This window comes from Orycteropus afer, unplaced genomic scaffold, assembly GCF_000298275.1.
Source record: "Orycteropus afer afer isolate SDZICR_OR568_19922 unplaced genomic scaffold, OryAfe1.0 scaffold00006, whole genome shotgun sequence".
Lineage (NCBI taxonomy): Eukaryota > Metazoa > Chordata > Mammalia > Tubulidentata > Orycteropodidae > Orycteropus > Orycteropus afer.
This window is the reverse complement of record NW_006921593.1, coordinates 16,956,030-16,979,332: the sequence shown is the minus strand read 5'-3', so window position 1 is coordinate 16,979,332 and position 23,303 is coordinate 16,956,030. Positions and strand designations below refer to the sequence as shown.

Genomic DNA, 23,303 nt, shown 5'->3' with positions numbered 1-23,303 from the left:
CAGCCCCCAATATGTGCCAAGGAGCCCATGCCAAGGCACAGCCCCCAATATGTGCCAAGGAGCCCATGCCAAGGCACAGCCCCCAATATGTGCCATGACGCTGCTGCCGGCAGCCAGCATTCTCAAGGACTGCTGGCCATCTCAGGCAGGTCTGTCCACACCCAGGACCTGAGCCAGGCTCAGCCTCCCCTGGAACACACAGGCTCCTCAGTTCCTGCACCCAGCCCCTCCCCCCTCCGCCTCCCTCTCACGGGCTCAGCAAATGAGCCCGACTCACCTAGTCCCTCTCGTCACTGGCCCTGCATGGTCCTTTGTGACGGTTTTTCCTTAGGCACGGGGGCCCCTCTCCCCCTCTGCCTTTCTCCCACCTTCCCACTACCCACCGGCCCACTGCCCACCCGACCTGTGCTTATACCTCTGTCCTCTCTCCCACGTTCTCCTCAACATAGGCAGGCTCCCTGTGCCTGACACGCACGGCCCAGCCGCTGCCCAGTCCCTCACTCCCTTCATGTAAAGAAGTCCATGGAAAGAGGAAACGGACCTTGCTGGGGCCGTCTCAGGGTCTCTTCCTCCCAGGACTGTGACTCTCCCCTCGAGTAGGACCTCTCCTCACAACCCTGCTGCACGCTTGCACTCTCACAGCCTGAAGTTATCCTGGGTTTCATCAATGAATGGTTTGCCTCACTCCATCGAATGCAAACTTGGGGCCCCCTCACCTTGTTCACTTCTGTTAGTGGTTGGTTGGGTGCCTGGTTCCCATACATGAGGCCTCCATTGCGCTGGACAAGCCCCCAAGTGGCCTGGCTGTGGTCAGTGAGCTCTGGGGTATCCCGCACTCCTGTACCTCAGGGCGGGAGGTCTCATAGGAAGATGGTCAGAGCCCCCACTGCGATGGAGAGGGACCGTGCAGCCATAGTGGGAACAGGTCATCCGTCATTAGGTCTTGCTCACCAGCTGCCATGGCTGGGATGGGAACACACAATCATCTTCTTCCTTCTGCCCCGTCAGCAAAAAGAAAACCCATAGCTCGGGGGCGGGAGGATTTCTTTAGCCGCCTGAGCTAGTGAGGCAGCGGGATAGCCACAGAGCAGGGCTCTTGGAGGCTTCTGAACTCCCTGACCATAACCTGTGGCCCTGGGGCTGCTGCTGACTGGGGCAGTCACCTCCAGCCCAATAAATCCTGAGGTCCCCTCAGGGAAACCCTGCTGGGCTTCTTCCAGAAGCTTAGACTGGGGTTGCATGCCCCATTCCTCTAGGCTGGCAGTGGGAGTGTGCATCTGTCTAGTCTACATGTGTGTGAATGTCTGCACATGGGGGTGTGTGTGCATGCGTGGTATACACATGGCATGTGTGCACATGCAAGTGTGTATGTATGTGTGCATGTGTGATGTGTGTGAATTTGTGTCTACATGTCTGTGTACCACACATGTCTGTGCATGTGTATGTATGTGTGTATGAATGTGTGAATCTGTGTTGAGTGTGTGTACATGTATGTGCACACACATGTGCAATCTGCATGCATGCGTGTGTGGTGCGTTGTGTGGTATATGCACACATGTGAATATGTGTATGTATGTGCACATGTGTGTGAATGTACATATGAATGTGCCACTCGTGTGTGGCATGTGTGCACGTGGTTGTGTACATGTTTGTGTACATGTGCATGTGTGTGTAATGCATGTGTGAATGTGTGCACATGAATGTGCACAGGGGAGGGAGCAGCTGTTGGTGGGCAAACACCCCAGCCACCCTCTAGAATTGGGTCCATTCTGTCTGGGTCAGACGTTGAGGGTCTCTGAGCTCTGATCCTAGTGCATCAGGAAGGGCACATGTCAATAGGCACACTGTGGCAGAGAACCCAAACCTCCCAAGAAGGTGGGGTCCCTCAGCCACACTTGAGGATGTGGCCTGTCCTCTCTGGCTGGTCCGCTCCCCTGGAGACACACTCAAGGACCTGGCTTCTCTTTTCTGGCTGACCCCCTCCCTTGGAGGCACTGAGTGGGGGTCCCTCAGTCGTGCTCAAGGACCTGGCCTGTCCTCCCTGGCTGGCTCCCTACCCTGGAGGCAGCGAGTGACTTGGCTTCTCTTTCCCCTCTTGCAGCCATGAAGTCAGGGGGCACGCAACTCAAGCTCGTCATGGTGCTCCAGAATTATGGGCAGGCGCTATTCAAGCCCATGAAGTAAGTGCTGGCGTCTGGGGCTGGGCGGCTGGCTGGCATTCAGTGTCTGTGGGTGGGGAGGGTTTTGGGGTACCCTGAGATGGAGCTCTTGGCTCCCACTCATGATGAAGGCCAAGTTTGTGGCTGTGCACTGCCCACCCTCCTCTCCCCTTTCCCAACCTTCCCCAAAGTCCACTCACCTCTGAGTGACCATGTAGGGCTGGGCCCTGGTGCCTGACGGGGTCAGCGGTGTGACTATGACTGAAAATTCACTGGTCCGGCATTCTTACCCCAGTGAGAATATTCATTTTAAGCGAGGAACCTAGGAAATGGACCCAAAGAATGCTTCTATAGAGTTGTCATTTCTATCCTCTACTGATCCACCTCAAGGTTGACACACTTTCTCTGTGAAGGGCCAGCGATATTTTAGGCTCTGCAGATCATTTGGTCTCTGTCTCAACTATCAACTTGGCCCAAAGGTAGCCACAGATGGGATGTAAGTGAATGGGTGTGGCTGTGTCCCAATAAAACTTTATCTATAACATGAGGCAGTGGCCGGATTTGACTCCCAGCCGTGGTTTGTCCTACATGTTATTATGCCACTGAAATAGAAACTTTGTTACTGAAATAAATCTTGAGGAATCATAATGATGGCACGTGAAAATTTGTGGGAATGACAGGTGGGAGTCTTTGAAAGCCAGACCATGGTCAGAAGCAGGATGTGTGTTTGTGGTTTGTGACTACTCACTGTAAACACTGGGGAGTGGTCCAAGGTTGTCCCGCCATCCGTTCCTAGTTCTAGACGGGGCCGTTTCTGCAGTGGCCAAAGAGTTCATTGCATCTAGAGCAGGGGTTGCACACTGAATGCCCATGAGGCCATTCCAGTTCAGTGAGTGAGGTTGCTGGGCCAGGTGGGGACTGTGGCAAACTGCAGAGCCAAGGCCACGCCTCGTGGTTCAAGTCACGACCATCGGGGAATGCAGGCCTGATTTCCAGTATTCAAAATAAGCTAGAAAGACAGATTCTTTTTTTCCTGTTGACTCTCCATATTTTAAAAATGGTGGCAACTAACTCAGAGGCATTTAAAATACTTTGCAGATCAGACAAACTGTAGCTATGCATTTGCAATACGCGGATGAGGCATCTTCTCACAGTCACTGCTCAGCCCTAGCCTCTTGTCCCTTTCCCTCCAGAGAGATGTCCTGGGTGGATTCCACAGAGGGACAGGGGGCCTGCCCAGGGCTTCTACTGAGGGTCTGCCTGACCTGCCTCCGATCCAGGGCCGCCGGGAGCCCAGGCCTGGGGACACCAGCTACGCTCACTGGTCTGAGGGAAAGCCATTTATGATAGAGATGAGAAGAAAACCAGGAAAGGGCCCCGCAGAGCTCCTGCTCACAGTGAGGGCTGGGACAGAGATGCTGAGTGCCTTGCCGGAGGCGGCGGCAGCCCCAGACCTATAGGGAAGCCATCATGCCTGTGTCTAGGAGCTCATGAATTCACCCTTAGCTCTTTCGCTATTTCTGCTGAGTGGAGGTGAGAAGCTGCGGCAGGCAGGTCTGGCTGGTCAGGAAATGGGCAGCTGGCACTCATGCAACCCTTGGCCTCATGAGGGGCATTTTCAGGGAGGTGGGCAACAGGGAGGGTGTCTCTACGGCATTTTCAGGGGTGGGTGAGGTGGGCTCCTCCCTGGTCTTAGTGTCCTGGGGCTTTAAAGAGGGGAATTTACTGTCTGGGAGTTCGGAAGGCTGTGTGAATCCAGGGGTCGGAAGGTTCCAGGGGAGGATCCTGCCTTGTCTCTTCAGCTCAGCTGACCTGCGGTGTTTGTAGAGGGACCCTCACATGGTGTCTGTCTTCCTCCTGTGTGTGTGGATGTGCATCCCATCTGCTCTTCTTCACAGCACTCAGAAGGGGTTAGGCTTAGGACCCACCCTACTCCAGGGTACCCCTTTATTAACATGACAAAAGAAAAACCACTATTTCTAACTGAGCACAGGATCGGGACTTCCACATCCTTCGGGGGGGGCGGGGGGAGATCACAGATCACCCTGTGACACTCAGAACACCTCCTGGGTCTCTGTACTCTCTGCCCCTTGGGTCATTTCCAGGGTGGACCTCAGCCTTCCAGAACCCTGAGCCTCTGTAAGTAGCTACTTTAAAGCCCCTTGTTATTATAGAAGGTCCACTAACTGAAAAGTTGGCTGTTCGAACTCACCCAATGGTGCCATGGAGGGAAGGCCTGGCAATGTGTGGAAGAAAGAATCTTAGAGCCCTTGAGTCCCATTGACTATAGCCCTGCAACCAGCAGTCCCCTCACTTCTGGGTGACCATGCAGGGCTAGGCCCCAGGGCCCGGGAGGGGGTCAGCAGCGTGGCTGTGGTCTGCGATCACCACGTTCTCATTAGGAGAGGACTTTTGTCTGTGAGCTCCTAACAGCACTATAAGTGGTCAGTAGGGTGCCATGAATTAATTAGATGGAGTGCTTTTCCCACCCGTCTCTCAGAGGACGTAGGTGGATGCAGGGTGGGACAGCAATGAGGCAGGTCCAAGGCAGAGCTAATCCTGCAGATCATATGCATGTGTGTGTATGTATGTGCATTGCAACACGTGTGTGCCCACACGTCTGTGTATGCATGCACATGTGTGCCTTGCACACATGTGTTTGTATGTGCATGCATGTGCGTGTGTGAGAGAGACAGACAGCTGGTTCAAGACGCTGATGGTTGTGCGTTTGTCATAGACATTGGCAAACATGGAAGCAGCACATGAAACCCGAGTTCTGGGTAGTCTTGCTTTGAGAATAGATTACGGTATTTGCTTTGTTTTGTTTTTAATGGCTTTGTGAAGCTATTGTTCACATACAAGCTTCTCATTTAGAATGTACAAGTAGGGGATTTTAGTAGATTCACAGATATGTACAACCATCACCACACCCACCTTCAGAACATTTGTATCACCCCAGAAAGAAACCCTGTGTCCTGAGCTGTCACTCCTCAATCCCCCTCGCCCCTCATCCCCCTGTCCCTGGTCACCATTAATCTGCTTTCTGCATCTATGGACTTGCCCGCTCTGGCATCTCACATATGTGGGATCAGACAGGATGTGGTCTGCTGTGTCTGGCTTCTTTCACTCAGCACCGTATCATCAGGGTTCATCGTGGGCAGCATGGGTCAGACTCCATCCCTCTCTCTGGCTGAGGGATAGCCCACTGTGTGGATGGACCACACTGTGTGTGTCCATCACCTGCCAATGGACGCTGGGGCTGTGTCTACCTTTGGTGACTGTGGACAGGACTGAGGGATAGTACACTGTGTGGACAGGCCACACTGTATGTATCCATCACCTGCTGATGGACGCTGGGGCTGTGTCTACCTTTGGTGACTGTGGACAGGACTGAGGGATAGTTCACTGTGTGGATGGACCACACTGTATGTATCCATCACCTGCTGATGGATGCTGGGGCTGTGTCCACCTTTTGACCATTGTGTATGGTGCTGCTATGAATATCCATGTACACGTTTGCCTTTGAGCATAGGTTTTCCTAGCTCTTGGGTGGGTATTTGGGAGTAGAGCTGCTGGGTCATATGGAAACTACGTTTACTCATTTGAGGACGTGCCATCCTGTTTTCCACAGTGGCTGCACTGTTTGACATTCCTACCAGCAGTATGTAAGGGTTCTGCTCTCCCCACGTCTTTGCTATTCTCTATCTATTCTCTGTAGGAGCTCTGGTAGCATAGTGCCTAAGGCATTTGACTGCTAACCAGAAGGCTGGTGGTTCAAACCCACCAGCCACTCCTCAGAAGGAAGGTTGGGCAATCTACTTCTGTAGTGATACTGCCTCAGAAACCCAACGAGGGATAGCTATGAGTTGGACCCGACTCAGCGGCAGTGAGTTTGGTTTGGTTTTGGTGTCTATTCTCTGTAGTCATTCTAGAAAGACCTGGTGGCTGCTCGCGTAAAGCTACAGCCTAGAAAACCCTGTGGGGCATTCTGCTCTGTTGCACAGGGTCCCGTGGAGTCGGCACCCCGCCAGTAGTACCCAACAGCAGGGACAGTGGGTGCAAAGTGGCCTCTCACTGTGGTTTCGATAGGCATCCCCTGCATTTCCATGGGGTCAGGCACCTCTTCATCTGCTTCTTAGTCATTTGTGCACATCCTTTGGCTGTGCAAGTCCTTTGTCCATTTTTTAATTGGATTGTTTATTTTTTGTTATTGAGTGGCAAGAGTTCTTTGCATGTTTGAGATATGAGTCCCTTATCAGATACATGATTTTCAGAATTCTTCTCCCATTCTGTGTTGTCTTTTCACTTTTTAAATGGTATCCTTTGAAGCACAAAAGTTTTTAATTTTGTGAATATCAAGTTTATCTTTTGGGTGGTGTTGCTTGTTTTGGTGTAGTATTTAGGTTTTTAATATTGAAAACTATGTATTTTAAGTAAACCATGGTGCAGGTGATAGGTTTGGTGAAGTTTGCACAACAGAGCCTGGAACTCTAGTCTGACAGACCTGGCAAGGTCTCTCTTACCATGGGACCCCAGAAAGTTCCTTTCCCTCCCTGGGCCACCATTTACCTCAGGGGCCCCTTCCAGTTCTAGGCTGTACTGGGTGCAAAGTGTTTCAAAGGAATTCTAAGAGGAACTGAGGTGGATTAGCCTGGTGGGGATGGGGTTGGCGTAGGGTTGGCGTAGGGTTGTCTCTGTGCAGGCTGTTTGCAGCAGATTTCAACCTGCTTCTTAGAAAGTAACCTTCCAGGTAATGCCTACGGACAGCCCACATCCATGGTGCTGATTCTGCAGCCTTTCCGCAGGCACGGTGCCCCTGGGCCTGACCTTGAGCCAGATCCTGGGACGACAGGCAGGAGCAGACCCAATGGTCCAGAGAAGCTGCAGCTGGCCAAGCCCCTGGACTTGAGAAGGGTCTCCAGGCAGTCCCTAGTGTCCTCAGCATGCTGCTTTCTGGCTGCACTGCCTTCTGGGGACAAGGAGTGGAACCTGTCTTGTCTGCTTGGTCCTCGGCCACAACAGCAACACTTTGAGTACACAGACATAGAAACACCCGTCATCACAGGCGGTCCCATTGGACAGTCTGCCTAGAGCAAGAATGGGGAAGGTGAGGGGCTCAAGCTCATAGTGGCAGAGACCAGCTCCCACAGTTTGGATTTTTCCAGGAGCTCTGGGCAGCCATCGTGGACAGGTTGCTCTTGCTGGTGTGTCAGGACTGGGGGAACCCATGAGAAAGTTGCTGGTGTGTCAGGATGGGGGGACCCGTGAGAAGGTTGCTGGTGTGTCAAGGTGACAGTGTGTGTGTGGGAGACCTGTGAGAAGTCTGTGACAGATGAGAGGTGATGTGGCCTGGACCAGAGGAGGATTAGGATGGAGGGAAGGGGATGGAATCCAGAGATATCTAAGGGAAGCAAACCGTCTGGGCACAGCGATGGGCGGGAGACGTGAGAGTTGGGGAGAGAAGGCAGGAGGATGCGCAGGCATGAGGCACAGACTTGGGCTGGCCTTGTCCCTGGTTCCTGGAGGTAGCCTCTGCCATCAGGTTGGCCCTGACCTTTGCTGACCCCACACACAGCAGAGGGAAACACTGCCCGTCCTGCACCAGCGTCACAGTGGGTGTGCGCTCAGGCCACTGCTCGGGCCACTGCTCGGGCCACTGTGTGCTCTGTGTCTTCCAGCAGACTTCCCAGCACTGTACTGGGCACTGTTTTGTGGGATCCATAAAGTTTCCTTTGGCTGACTTTTGGGAGGTAGATCTCCGGCCCTTCCTCCCAGTCTGTCTTAGCTGGCAGCTCCACTGAAACCTGTCCACCATGGGGGACCCTGCTGGTGCCTGAAACACCGGTGGCAGAGCCTCCAGCCTCCCAGCAACACACACATCACCACAGGACACCACTGACAGACGGGTGGTTGGAATGTTCTTGTTATTCATGATGGGCCAGGCCATACGTGATGGTTTATTGCCAATGGCATGACTCAGGGTCGGGGTTTCCATGTCAGAAGTTCCGCCATCTTGTTAGAGGGTTGGAGCTTTGAGCAACGTGTTATCAGCTCAGCTTCTGGGGAGGGGAGGGGAGGGGCTAGAGATTGAATTTAAGCATGTGGCCAAAGATTCAATCAGTCATGTCTATGAAACTGAACCACACTAAAAACTCTGGACACTGAATCTCACACGACCTTCCTGGGTGGCAATATTTTACATACGTTGATGTGCCAATAGGACAACACATTCCTGGGGACAGGATGCTGCTCATTTGGGATCTGCTCTGGTTCCCTGGTGCCGCTCTGACAGGAATATGTCACAAATGGGATGCTTTAACAAACAGTTTATTCTTACAATTTTGGAGGTTTAAGTCCGAGTTCAAAGTGCCCGGCTCTAGGGGCTGGGTGAAAGCCCCTCAACCTTGGGCTTCAGCTCTGCCCCCTGTTCCTGGCCCAGGGAAGCTGGAGGCTTTCTTCACTCAGCCACTGGCTGCTGAGCTGACAAGCCCAAGGTTGACAGGTAAAAAGGCACAATCCTGATGTTACCAAACCACATGGCAGGCCATTCATTCAAATCCATTGAAAGTCCCAGGGTCGGCAGAGCATGACAGGCTGCTTAATAACGACTCAGCTACATGCAGGGTTCAAGTGTGCCATAAGCTAGAGACCATTCCCAAAGCTGTCTCTTATATACAGGAAGCAGACCACATTCCTTAAGCAGCTACTCAGCTACTCCAATAGGTTCCACCATGGAGTTAATTACCAGTCTCCCCGTGGGGAATACGACATCCGCTGCCCAGCCCCTCAGCCAGGCTCAGCCGTGTTGGCACCCAAACTTCACTGGCACAGGATCCAGAACCTCCCTGTATGTGTCTCTCCCTTTGTCTGGGGGGTCTCCTTTTGCTATAATAAAACCGTCATTGTAGGGTTAGCCCTTTCCGTAAGTTCTGTGAGTTGTTCTAGAGAGTTCTCAAACCTTAAGGGTTTGAGAACCCCTGAATTTGGAGCCAGCTGATCAGCTGTGAGGGTATCTTGGAAATCCCTGAAGTGTAGTGGCTGGTGTCTAAAGTCTTGGTCTGGAGGACTGTGCCTTTAATCTGTGAAGTTTGGTCCAAGTCTATAGTTGGGGTCTGTGCCACGTACAGTAGTCTCCTCCGCCTGCATATGGGAGCTGAAACGCGGAGGGTGAGCCACCATGGGGAGTGCTGGCCACATTCCAGGCTGTCACATCCTTGCTGTGCCCTCCTGGACCGAGCTTACACTGTGCACGGCTGGACTAGAGTGTGCCGAGGGTCCTTGCCCTTCCGGGACCTTACCATCTCGGGGAGGGTAAGTAATTGACCCCTGTGACAATGGCGAGTGGTAGACTTGGTGGGAGCTCCAGCAGGTGGCCTGCAGTTCGGTCCCCAGAGCTAACCACTGAGCCTTTATTTGTGGATATCTGGTGTTTAAGTCTCCATCTCACAACACTGGACAGAAGATGAATGTTTGGTACATTTGAGAGAGAGCCTGGCAGCTGGCAGCAGTAAAAGTGGATCCGAAAGAGTGGGCGCTCCACGGGGCAGCAGTGCTCTGACTTCTAGTTTCTTCACCACTGAGAGATGGGTGTCACTCCCCTGGTGCCCGGCAAGGCTATTAGAGGTCTCTAATGTAACAAGAGCTGTTTGAGCCAAACTGTTAAGGACACACCAAGAGCTAAAATGCCTTCTCTGGGATTTAAAGTGTCCTTAAAGGCATTGAGGACAGAAAAGCTCTGCCTCCCGGGGGGGGGGGGGGTGCGGCACAAACAACAGCATTGCCCTGGAAACCAACAGAGCTGCTGGCTTATAGAGTCAGCCCCTGCTTGCAAGAAAAGAAAAGAAAAACCTTCAGGTCAGTTCAAAAAAGTGTGAAACAGGGATTTTCAGGCCTGGTTTAAAGAACACCTGTGGTCCTGAGGGTTGGTGGCTGTTGGAGGAAATTTGAGAAGGGGCTTGGTGAGAGCTGGGGTGATTGTGGAGGCTTCTCTAAGCAAAGCTGCACTCCACCTGGCCCCAAAGCAGAGACAAATGGAAAACACAGTCCAAAAAAGGGAGTCCAGAGAACAAGATGCCCCACAGAAACACAGAAACACAGCAGAACCAGCAGAACCCTGCCAGCTTTGTAAAGCAGTCACAGTGTATAAAGATGCGGTTTGTGACAACAAAAACAAAAGGGGAGGATAGAGCCTTCCTTGTATGTTGTTGAAGTTAAGTAGACACCAATTCAAACGAGATTGTTACAAATTTGTGATGCTAAATGTAATCCCCATGGTAACCACAAAGAAAACATCTATAAAATACACACAGAAGGAAATGAGAACAGGATAAAAATGGTTCACTACAAAATTTCAACTGAAAACAAAAGAAGGAAGTACTAGAGGTGTCATGGATTGAATTGTGTCCCCAGTGACTTGTGTTGACTTGGCTGGGCCATGATTCTCAGTGGTCGGCAGTTCTGTAATGATGTCATCATCCCCTGGTGTGATCTGATGTGATCGGCCAATCAGCTGTCAGGGGATCAGGGTGGATGCAGCACCCTTACTCAGGTCACAGCCCTGATCTGATGGAAGGGGAGTGTCCCTGGGGCGTGGCCTGTGCCTCCTTTTGTCTTACAAGAGATGAATGGGGAGAGAAACAAGCACAGAAGGAGGGACCTCAGGACCACCAAGAAGGAAGAGCCAGGAGCACAGCATGTCAATTGGGACCAGGGTCCCTGCACTAAGAACCTCATAGACCCAGAGAGGACTGGTGCCAAGACATGTGGGGATCTCCAAGGGACGCCAAGCCCACAAATGTTGAAAGGAGAAAAGACCCCTTCCCCAGAGCCAACACAGAGCTGCCCCTAGAGCTGGCATCTTGAATTTGGGCGTCTGGTCTCCTAAACTGTGAGAGAGTAAACTTCTGTTTGTTAGAGCCGTTCACTGTGGTATTTCCATTATGGCAGCAGTAGACAATTGAACCACGAGAGAACGATGGACATAAAGGAACACAGAAAAAACAAACAGCAAAGTGACCTAAGTCCTGCCTTACCACTTTAGAGACAAAGACACATATATATTGAAAATGAGAGAATGAGAAAAAATACTCCATGCAAATAGTCAAAGATTTCATTTTACCTGGATCCATAATCAACTGTCATGCAAGAAAACCAAAAACAACCAAACTTGCTGCCGTCGAGTTGATCCCGACTCATAGCGATCCCTCCTTGGGTTTCCAGGGAAGTATCTCTACAGAGAGAGATTGCCCAGTCTTCCTTCCGAGGAGTGGCTGGTGGGAACCGCTAGCCTTCTGGTTAACAGTCAAATGCCTTAGGCACCAGACAATGCATTGCCCTGGGCAAATCTGCTGCAAAAGACCTCTTTAAACTATTAAAGAGCAAAGATGTCACTTTGAAGATTAAGGTGCACCTGACCCAAACCGTTGTCTTTTCAATAGCCTCATATGCATGTGAAAGGTGGCCAGTGAATGAGGAAGACCACAGAAGAGTTGATACATTTGAGGTGTGGTGTTGACAAAGAATGTTGAACATACCGTGGACAAGGAACAAACAAATCTGTCTCAGAAGAAGTACAGCCGGAATTCTCCTTAGACGCAGGAATGGCCAGACCTCGTCTCTCACCCTTTGCTCCTGTCAGAAAATTAGATGGTCAGCTGAAAAGAGGAAGAGTCAATGAGATGCACTGACACGGCGGCTCCAAGGAGGGGCTCGAGCGTGGCAGTGAGTGTGCGGGCGGCAGGACCGGGAAGTGTTTCATTCCATGGTACGTGGGGTTGCTGTGAATCGAAGCTGACGCAATGACACCTAACAACAGCAGCAACAACATGCAAATGGTAACTAAAACCAAGATGGCGTGGCTGCATTAATATCAGACAAAATAGACTTAGCTTAAAACCGTTACAAGAGACAAAGGATATTATACATTGATAAAAGGGGCAATACATCAAGAATATATAACAATTATTAACATATCAGCTCCTAACGACAGAGCTCCAAAATATATGAAGCAAACAAACAGTGACAGAACTAAAATGAAAAATAGGGCAGCTCTCCACTGAACAGATGGAGACTTTAATACGTTACTCGTAATAATGCATAAAAAACCCAAAACACTGCCATCGAGTCGATTCCAACTCATAGTGACCCTGTTTGGGTTTCTAAGGCGTAAATCTTTATGGAAGTAGATTGCCCAATCTTCCTTCTGTGGAGTGGCTGGTGGGTTTGAACCACCAACCTTCTGGTTAGCAGCCAAATGCCTTAGGTACTAGGCCACCAGAGCTCCCTCAGTGCATCAGTCGAGGACTTGAATAACACTATAAACCAACTGAGGAGCTCTGATTATGCCATGGTTAAAACACTGGGCTGCTAACCAAAAGGTCGGCGGATTGAACCTACCAGCTGCTCCATAGGAGAAAGACTAAACAGTCTGCTTTAATAAACATTTATAGCCTCAGAAACCCTGTGGGGCAGTTTTACTCTGTCCTATAATGTTGCTATGAGTTGGAATTGAATCAGCAGCTTTGTTGTTGTTGTTGTTATGTGCCCTGTCGAGTCGGGCCCTGACTCATAGCGACCCCTCCTTGGATTTCCGAGGCAATATCACTGTGGAAATAGATTGCCCCATCTTCCTTCCGAGAGTGGCTGGTGGGTTTGAACCACCAGCCTTCTGGTTAGCAGTCAAGTGCCTTAGCCACTATGCTACCAGATCTCCCACGCTAGCAGTAGTAGGTTATAAACCAACTGAATCTTACAATATACAGAGTGCTCCACCCAGCCGGATCCACACTCTTTCTCAATGCACACAGGTCATCGTCCAGGATAGACACATTAGTCCACAAAGGTTTCCATAAATTTAAGAGGCCTACAATTATGCAGAGTGTGTTCTCTGAGCACAGTGTAAGGAAGCTGGGTCAGTAACAGAAGAAAAACCTGAAAATTTACAAATACATGAATTTAACCAACACACCCTTAAACAACTAATGAGTCAAAGAAAAAATTATAAGGAAAATTGCAAATACTTGGAGACCAATGGAAATGAAAATGCAGCGTACCCAAGCTCATGGCATGCTAAGAAGATGTCAGAGGGGAGTTTATGGCTGCCAATGTCTACGTGAAAAGGAAGAGATCGCAATCTGTAAGTAACACCATGAAGGACTAGAAAAAGAGCAAATAATCCCAAAGCTGGCAGAAGGGAAGAAACAGTCAGGATTACAGCAGGGACAGGTGAGACAGAACAGAGATAGAACCAAGGAAAACAGAAGTGTGCTCTTTGAAAAGATCGATGAACTTGACAAACCTTCAGCTGGGCTGACACAGAAAAGCCCCAGAGAGGATACAAATAACAAAAATCAGAAATAGAAGTGGAGACATTGCTACCACGTCATAGGAACAAAATCAGAGTACCGTGAGAGTGAGGTCCCTCAGCACCACACACAGAACTCCACGCGTGTCAGCCCTTGCCTTCGACACCGCACGTGAGTCATTCCAACCTTCACTGCCCATCAGTTCACTGCCCCCCTAAGGCCTCCTTTTCCTTATGTTGGTCCAGGAGATGCTGGATTAGATCAAGAGCCGGCAGTCCAGGTGCTGGCAGATTTCAGTAACATTTTAACTTACCAATACTTATGATAATTTCCCATTGCCTCCCTTCCCTTGCCTTTTAAAAATTTACACTTTTGTTAGTTAGGATGTGCACAATTCATGTTTCCATGAACAGTCACAAATGTAACTCCTACCTAGAACCTCAGAAGACCAAGTAACAGAGCCAGACAAGCCTCCAGAGACCCCTCCTGCCCCCTGGTGCTGCCGCCCAAGGACAGTCTCCCCCACCTTCCGCAGGCCGCCTCCTTCCGCTGCTCTGATGCTACCTAAGCAGCAGAGACTCCTTTTGCTCAAGGTCATCTGAGATGGCTGGTGTTGTTGCATGTGGCTGTGGTTCCTTCGGTCTCATTACAGAACTTGTTCCCATCCTGTGAACACACCACGGTTCTATGCAGATGATGGGCACTGAGCTTGTATTCAGCTTGGGGCTACTAGCAATAAAGCTGCTGTGGGCCTTCAGGTCCTTTCAACACTCATTTTTGGAGCATGTGTGTAGGTGTGTGCCTAGGCCACCACCCGTCTTGTCAGTCTGTCTGTCACACTGCAGTGGCTTGTGTGTTGCTGTGAAGCTTGAAGCTGTGCCACCTGTATTTCCAATACCAGCAGGTCACCCATGGTGGACAGGTTTCAGTGGAAAGTCCAGACTAGGACAGATGAGGAAAAAAGGCCTGGCAATCCATTTCTGAAAATTAACCAGTGAAAACCTTGTGGATCACAATGGAACATTGTCTGACTCACGTGCTATGGCTGCGCCTTTGGGAGGGACCAAGCACTGGAGGAGGACATGGTGTTCAGTGACGTAGGGGCCAGTGAGGGTGAGGGAGAGCCCTGGTCAGGTGGGCCGACACAGCCCCAACGAGGGCCTTGAGTGGACCGTTGTTGTGCAGATGATGCAGGAAAAGGGAAGCTTTGTGCTGTTGTATGCGGGGTCTCCGTGAGTCAGAGTCAACTAGACAGCAGCTGTCTGTCTATCATCTGCCTACCTGCCTGCCTGCCTATATATCATCTACCTGTCTGTATCAGCATCTGTCTGTCATCTATCATTTCTCTCTCTCTCAGTATCTGTCCCTCCCTCCCTCCCTCCATCAGCATCTGTCTGTCATCTATCATTTCTCTCTCTCTCAGTATCTGTCCCTCCCTCCCTCCCTCCATCCATCCATCCATCCATACCTAGGGTGAATTTGGGGTCGCAGTCCTTTGGCCTCCAGTCGTTAGGACCAAAGTTTCCAAAGTTACACAGGTCACAGCACAGTGTGAAAGTGTGGACCATGCCTGTAGGGCTGGATGCCCATGTATGACATGGGGCAGGTGGCCTGGGATGCTGGATGCCTCACCGATGGGCCTGGGAGACCTGGCAGAGTCTGGAGAGCTCACAGCAGAGAATGCCCTGATCCCTCTGCCTGAACCTGGCTTCGCCCCTGTCTGGGCCCTTGGATGACACTTCCCTTAAGATAGGGGCCCGGCGGCCACCTGCTGGCCTCCAGGTGATCCTTGCAGTCACCTGTGCCCAGATGTCTCAGTTTGGGCCTGTTGTTCGGAGGAATGTTCTTGGCTGGTGGAGCCTCAGTGATCCCTATGGCATGACCCTTTCCTCCTTTCATGTCCAGGGTGGGCAGGCCTGGTCTCTCCCACATCTCGTCCCTCCTCTACCCAAGCTTGTTTCCAGCCCTGCACCCAGCTCTGGCTGGTGACAACAGCTGACACCTATGTGCAATTTGTGGAGCCTTCAGTGGGGCGCATGGCAAAGAACCTTTCAGAAGGCCCTGGGGTGGGTATTATTTTCAGATCAAGGCTCCTTCTCAGAAGAGGAGTTGAGGCTCAAATGGTATAAACATCCATGATGAGCCATCGGGCGCAGCCCAGGTGTGAGTCCAGGGTGTCTGACTTAGGTGCCAGGCCCAGGAGCTGCTGGCCTGCGTGCAAGGCAGGTTAGAGGGGGCATCCCCACCCCTGCTCCTGACCACCTGGCCGGTCCTTCCAGCCCCCACCCAGGTTACTCAGCTTGCTTCCTGTTTCCTACTGAGCTGGGTTTATAGCAAGCAGGGCAGTGAGCCCCTTGATTCTGTCTGCGTCCCCCGGGGCCCACACCTTGGCCAGCTTCTATGGATCTAGGGCTTCTTAATGTCTGCTCAGGGACATGCAGGACATTCCCACTGCCCACTGCTCTGCTACCCCTTGTAAAGAGTAGAACATGTGTGTGCATGTGTACGTGTGTGTGCAGGTGCATGTGTGCGTTTTTGCAGTGCATGAGTGCGCATGGATGCGTGTGCCAGTGTACATGTGTACATGCATGTGTATGTGGGCAGGTGTATGCAAGTGTCTGTATGCATGTGTGGGTGTGTATGCGTGTGTACACACACATATGCATGTGTAAGTGCATGTGCCTGTGTGTATGTATGTATGTGTGTGTGTGTCCATGACACACCCATCATAGGTTATATACAGGTGTGTGTATATATATATATATATGGCCATGAGTCGCTTAATGACCACAGTGTGTTCTGTGAAAGAGGAAGCTGAGTGATTTGGATGTTGTGTGAACACCACATCGTAGTCTGGTCCCACTTGTTCTTTAAGCATCTTGAACAAGCTTCGTGCCTTAGCAGTGATCGTCAGCGTGCTAAGAGGTATTCACTTTTGTGTTTGGTCCTCAACTCACGTCATTGGCCATTTCTCTGAATCTGACATAGGTCCCTCTGGCACTTTCATGAGCCTTGCAGCTTTCAGTGGAGCCAGTCCTTCACAAGTTGGGGAATTTCTTCTTCATTTTTGAGGATCATCAAGATTGTCGAGTGGCAGCAGAGTGCAGCATGCCTAAGTCCCGAGCAGTGGCAGTCACTGATTTCCCCCTTCCTGTTGTCTAATACCTTTTGTTTCATTTGATTCTTCAATCGATACTGTCCTTTGCCTCCTGCTGCTGCTGTTGCTAGCACTGGTTTTGCTGTGTCTGGGAGCCATGATGCACTTTGTGGTAATATTTTCAAGAGAAACTTAAACAGATAATGCTACAACACTCAAGAGACGTGCCGTACACGATGTGGGATGCTGCTGCCCAAGAGCTGAAGCACACACTGTTAGGGGTAAACTCTTTACACAGCAAGTACAGTCCAGCACACACATAGCCAGTAACACAGGCGTTTGCTACATCGTACACGACAGGCCATCATAGGCTACATACGGACTGGACCACCATACACCTTGCAGCTCAGTCACTTTGCAGTGGCATCACCAGGGAGGTGTTGGGGTGCAGACCATACCAGGTGACTCTGTCAGAGGGAGTAACACCAAAATGACTGTCTATAAAAGTTTTGTCCAGTGTTTCAGCAGAAATGTATTACTTTTTATAAAAATGTATCTGCAGCTTACATGTATCAATAACCTGCAAAGCTAAACCAAACCTCTTCCCATTGAATCTATTCTGACTCATGGTGACCCTACAGGACAGAGTAGAACTGCCCCATAGGATGTCATTACGGAATCAGACTGCCTCATCTTTCTCCCTCAGAGCAGCTGGTGGGTTCGAATCACCGACCTTCCAGTTAGCAGCTGAGCGCTTTCACCACTGCACCAGCAGGGCTCCTTGCAAGGTTAAAACTCTGTCTGTGCTCAGGTTGGAGCTTTAGGTACTAGCCAACCACAGCGACACTTTGGATCAGACGCTGCAAGCACACACTGTTGTTTTAATTGCTGCCAGTGTTCTCGGTTGATGATTATGGCAAATTGCCTGGTGTTTTAGCTACAATATTCTGGTGATTAGTGTTTGTGAATCTATATCAGTAACTTTTTTGAGAATGAATTAGCAAGTAAAGGAAAAGAAGTAGAAAAAATCAAGAAAGGCTTTTCTCTCAGTTACTATGAACATAATTCAACATGGAAAGATTAGACACAGTGACTGTGTTGTCAGTCTTCCTGTTGCCCAAGAAATACTACATTTCATCAGTTTGCAACTGTATTTGTCACATCTTATTCTATTGTTAAAATTGGTAACACACAGGACTAAGGAGTCCGTGTGGGATGGGGCAGATGACACCATGAGTGACCTCACTGGGTGACACCAGCCCTACTGACAGCACGGTTGTTTTGTACACGAGAGATGCGAGAGGCATGTGTTGTACGTGGGAAGCTGCTGTCACGTATGCTTGCCCTCTGATCGGCATTTCTGAGCTCTTACACCACCTTATGGGGCCACAGACGGACACACCGTCAGATGCTGCCCTAACGGGCATTACGTGGCACAGGGTCGTGTATCTATCTATAGCTCCCAGACGCAGCATCTGGGAGCAGCTGCTCCGAGGCCAGAATCCCTCACAACCAAGGAGCATAAACAGAGCAGCTGCAGAGCTCTGCAGACGCCACCGCGTTCCACACACAGACACCCGAGCCCCACCCCTCACTCCCAGGGAAGTGGATTAACAACAGAAGGAGCAGGCCCCCACAAAGTAGCCTCATCAGCTGTAATGATTCCTCTAGCCCTGGAGGGCTCAGACACCCCAGTAGTGCCTCCCTCCAGCTGAGGGCCTCAGAAGCCCACTGCACAGGTGGTGCCCAGGGAAGCAGGTGCAGCTCAGAGACTGAGAGATGCCTGGTACCTGTTAGCACAGGGGCCTCTGACCACTCCTGCTGTCCCTGGCTCGCTGAGCCAGGCGTTATTCAGGCCACACTCAGAGACATCTCCCTGGGGGTCGTCTCCCCGCTCCCCTCACTCACTCAAAGAAGGTTAATGGCACGTGGTCTGAGCTGGACCTAAGTCACAAGGCCTGGCTCCAGACCTGTCGTTCAGCATCACTGGACGGGATCTGCGAGCCAGATTTCTGCAGCCATGGGGCTACTCTCAAGCCATTGTGGTCAGTGTTCTAGCAATAACAGGCTTAGATTCAGAGGGAGGTCAACTCTGGTGCATTAGTGGCAGGAGGTTGCCTGACTTGGGGGCCAACTTGAACACTTCCCTGGCTCTTCCCTGCTCCCACCCATGTATGGGTGCCGGGACATGCCAAGAGGCCTCTCCAGGACCCCCATGGGCCACCAAATAAGAATGTGGTCTCATAGTCACCAGAACTCAGCCTGGTGGATAGGCCAGGAGGCCAGGGTTGAGCCATGCGGGGTGGGCAGAAGGAGGGTCTGGCTGCCAGGACTACCTTCGAGCACTTTGAATGGCTTCTGCAGAGGAAGTAGGAGTTCTCTCAAGAGCCCTGGTGGTGCAATGGCTAAGTGCTCAGCTGCTGACCAAAATGTTGGCAGTTCAGGCCTGCTTAGTGGCGCCGTGGGAGAAGGACCCGGCAATGGGCCCCTGTACAGAGTACAGACTAGAAACCCCATGGCCGGTGCTGCTCAGTGGCGCCGTGGGAGAAGGACCCGGCAATGGGCCCGTGTACAGAGTACAGACTAGAAACCCCGTGGCCAGTGCTGCTCTTTCACATGGGTTTGCCATGAGTTGGGATTGGCTGGGCAGCACCCAACAACAGGAGTCCTGTGGGGTGTGGGGCCAGGCGGCAGCCTTCTGGGCTCACCCGGACACACAGCACTGGGCAGTGAAGAGGGTTTAGGTTTCGCAGGAGCTGCTTCTCTGCTGACAGCCTTCGTCTTCCAGCCCCAGTGCACTCGTCCTGCTGCCGAGGCAGAGAGAGTGACGAATCGCTGTGCTGCAAGGAGTCGGCGGGCCTGGGCTGACTGTGTGGAGAGGGCATGGGCAGGGCTCAGGGCTGAAGCCGGCTGGAATGCCATCTTGGACCCTCAGCAAGAAGCCACTCTGAACCCCTGGACCCCTCCAGGCTGCTTCTGAACTTGGTGGGCTCAGAAGAGCTGAAGCTCCAGGCACAGGTCAGGCTTCCTAGGCCTGAAAGCTGCCCCTTGTACACTGGGGAGACCAGGTGCCCCAAGACGTTGAGTCCATCCTTCTCATGCCCCACCTGGCACAATGGTTCTCCTGCTGCGTGCAGGCCAGGTGGAGGGTAGTGTTCAGCTGTGAAAAAGGCTCCCATGGATTCCAGAGAGAGCAGACGTGTGTGTGCATGAATGTGCATGCTTAGGGGCCTGTGGGCACATGGGTGCTGGCACCAGGCTTGTCCTCCATCCAGCCTGGGGGCCCTCTCTGGTTTGGTAGGCAGCACACCCCCAGGTCTTCAGGGCACTAGCTCCTGGTTGAGTGACAAATGCTTCCACCACGAGAGCCCCCAGTGTCACTGGGGTGTGTCCGTGGTCAGTCCTTGTGGGGATCCCCTCCCCTCATACGGAGGACACATCTGAGTTCTTGTCCCCTCAGCAGGAACAGGGCTGGGGTCTGGGTGCATCACATGTCCTGCACCTGGACACAGTAGATGCTTGGAAGGGTAGAGTGTCAGGCAGGTGGAACCAGGGCCTCAAGCTGCAGGCTGGGTCTGTGTGACCCCATGTGAGTCCCTCTGACATCATGGGACCTCGTATGACCCTGTGTGACCCAGTGTCACCTCCTGTGACCTCATGTGAACCTCTGTGACCCCATGTGAACCTACATGGCCCAATATGACCCGGTATGACCCTACATATCCTGTGTGACCCGTATGACCTCTTATGCAGAGACCCCCCCCCTTTCAAGGTTCTGAGGCCCACCACCATCAGGGTAGAATGCTGCCCCACAGTGCATTCTGGACCAGTACCCACCAGGACGGGTTACTCAGCACTGGTCACCCTGGAAACCCACATTCTCGCTGATTGACTCTGGGGCTGACCACAGAAGTCGGCTGCCTTCTCCTGCTCTCATTTGACTGCTAGAAATTTCTCTTCCTGGTGCCATTAAAGAGAGCAAATGAGCTGAATTTGCATCACATGCCAGTGAGCAGCTACAGACCCCACAAAACTGTCTTCAGAGCACCCCGCTGCAGCCTGCACGCTGTCTTCAGAGCACACAGCAGTGGCCTGCACACTGAGTGCCTGCATTTCCCAAATGGGAAGTTGAGGGCCGTCGGCAACAGAGATAGCCCCGGCACCTTCCTTGTGGATGGCTTTTCTGATGAGACCTCCCCACCCTTCTCAGTATACCTCACGTTGCCAGCCTGGGGGTTGCTCCCCTGGGAGCTTCTGGAAAAGAGAATCTCCTTTGTTTAAAATCAAAGCAAGCAAGTTGGCTTTGCCTAAAACATCCCCCCAGAGGGCAGCAGCACTGAGAGCGTGCTCCCAGTTTCCACACCCAAGGTGCCGGCCCCCAGCAAGCGGGCCTCATTCCACAGCCATAGAGGGAACAAGGTGAAAGGACAGGAGAGATGGCTGGCCTACATATTCCATGTCCCTGGAAGGACACAGTTGGGGCTCTGATTCAGAGCAGCCCCACCAGGCCAAGAGGACGTTCTGCAGACTTGTCAGGTGCAGTGGAGTTGGTTCCAACTCTGAGCGACCTCATGGTACAACAGAATGGAACACTGCATGGTCCGCCACCCTCACATCATTGCCATGCTTGAGCCCATCGTCACAGCCACCGTGTCAACCCATCTCATTGAGGGTCTTCCTCTTTTCTGCTGACCCTCTACCAAGCATGGTGTCCTTCTCCAGGGGTGAGTCCCTCCTGATAGCATGACCACAGTCTGTGAGACAGAGTCTCACCACCCTTGCTTCTAAGGAGAAGACTTAGAGCTCCTCAAGCAAGCCTGTTGGAGGGGCCGGACTGCGAGCCCCCAAGCCTCTAGCTTATTTTTCCAAACATCAAGGACTCCTGGGAGGATAAACAACATTGTGGAGGTCACTTTAGTGGTGAATATTGAAGCCACAGTTTAGTAGATGGGTATCGTGCTTGTCTTTTGTTACCTTTAAATAAAGTGACCGACCACAGGGGCCTGAGCAGACGGCAGCCAGCATTTTGAGCTGGAAGCACCTTGGAGAAGCACACACCTGTCAGTCCTCAGTCATATCCATGGATGCTGGCTGAGCCGAGTGAGGTGGTTCAAACACAGAAAGGCTTAGACTTCCATGCAAAGCCTTCTCCTCTTTTGCTTTGAAATCAAGTTTAAACCATTGCAGTGATTTTCAGAGGAAAATGACTTCAGACTTTTCTCTACAGTTCTCCTTGGAATCATGTTTTAATTCATGTTCATCAAGCTGACCTGAAAGTCCCCTCTGGCTTCATGTTCCACAAAAGAGACATGCCATTGTCTGGTTCTGCCTTGTGGTTTCATAGGCCCATTGCAGCAGTTTCCTGAGAGCTTGGGGAGGGCGGGAGCTGGCTGTCCACCGGGTCAGGTGGCTAATCCGCTGTACCCACCGCAGAGACCCCATGTGAGGCTGATCTGATGGACCCAATGCAGGGCTCTTCACAGGAAGCTGATCCAATGGACCTGTCGCTGGTTAAATGGTCTCACTGCCCAGAGCTGCGTTCACACTGCACCCACTGCAGTGAGGCTGAGCTGCTGCACCCACTGCAGGGACCCTCATGTGAGCTGATCCGATGGACCAGTTGCCGGTGAGATGGTCTTGCTGCCCAGAGCTGCGTTCACGCTGCACCCAGTACAGGGACCCCGGGTGAGGCTGATCTGATGGACCCACAATGCAGGGATCCTCATGTGAGCTGATCCGATGGACCAGTCGCCGGTGAGATGGTCTCGCTGCCCAGAGCTGCGTTCACGCTGCACCCAGTACAGGGACCCCGGGTGAGGCTGATCTGATGGACCCACAATGCAGGGACCCTCATGTGAGCTGATCCGATGGACCAGTCGCCGGTGAGATGGTCTCGCTGCCCAGAGCTGCGTTCACGCTGCACCCAGTACAGGGACCCCGGGTGAGGCTGATCTGATGGACCCACAATGCAGGGATCCTCATGTGAGCTGATCCGATGGACCAGTCGCCGGTGAGATGGTCTCGCTGCCCAGAGCTGCATTCACGCTGCATCTTGAGGTGCTCATCACACTGTCCAGGGCCGAGTTTGCAGGGACTCATTTTCTCATGTGTGTGCTAGGCGATGTCTTCCTCCTTGTCACAGAACTTGACAATGAGGTGCTCACCCAGCAGAGGTGTGAGGCCTCTCAGATGAACATTCAGAGCTTCCCAGTGTTTCCTGGGTTGTCCGCCCCCCTCATTTTCAAGGTCCATCTGGCTTTGCACAGTAGTAGGAGAAAAAGTACCCTTGTGATGGGCAGTGACAGTTCGTCACAAACCTGGGGGTGGCTGACGCTAGCCTGGACCCCCACATTTCAGTAGCCACGACTCTGGAGGGACTCAGCATTTTGGTTCAAACTTGGATCTAGTATTTTAATCCCAGGAAAAGATGGGTGCATTAGCAAGGGGTGAGAGTTTTAAATAAGATAAACAAACAGGACCCTCTACCAAGGGCCCAGGAGAGGTGAGGGCCAGACCTGCCACCACAGGCCCAGGACATGTGAGGGCTGGACCCCCTACCGTGGATCAGACCCCTTACCATGGGCCCAGGACAGGTGAGGGCCGGACCCCCTACCATGGGCCCAGGACAGCTGAGGGCCAGACCCCCTACCACAGGCCCAGGAGAGGTGAGTGATGGACCCCCTACCACGGGCCCAGGAGAGGTGAGGGCCAGACCCCCACCACGGGCCCAGGACAGGTGAGGGC

General features: G+C 52.0%; 1 protein-coding gene across 1 annotated transcript in view; it reads left to right on the top strand.

The window, feature by feature from the left end:
- Window positions 1–23,303, top strand: part of FAM20C (FAM20C golgi associated secretory pathway kinase) — a 57,871-nt gene that overhangs the window by 11,762 nt on the left and 22,806 nt on the right. Inside the window, exon 3 of the mRNA XM_007943179.1 lies at window positions 2,102–2,180. Coding sequence (XP_007941370.1) covers window positions 2,102–2,180 — 79 coding nt within the window. The remainder of the gene's footprint in view (window positions 1–2,101; window positions 2,181–23,303) is intronic.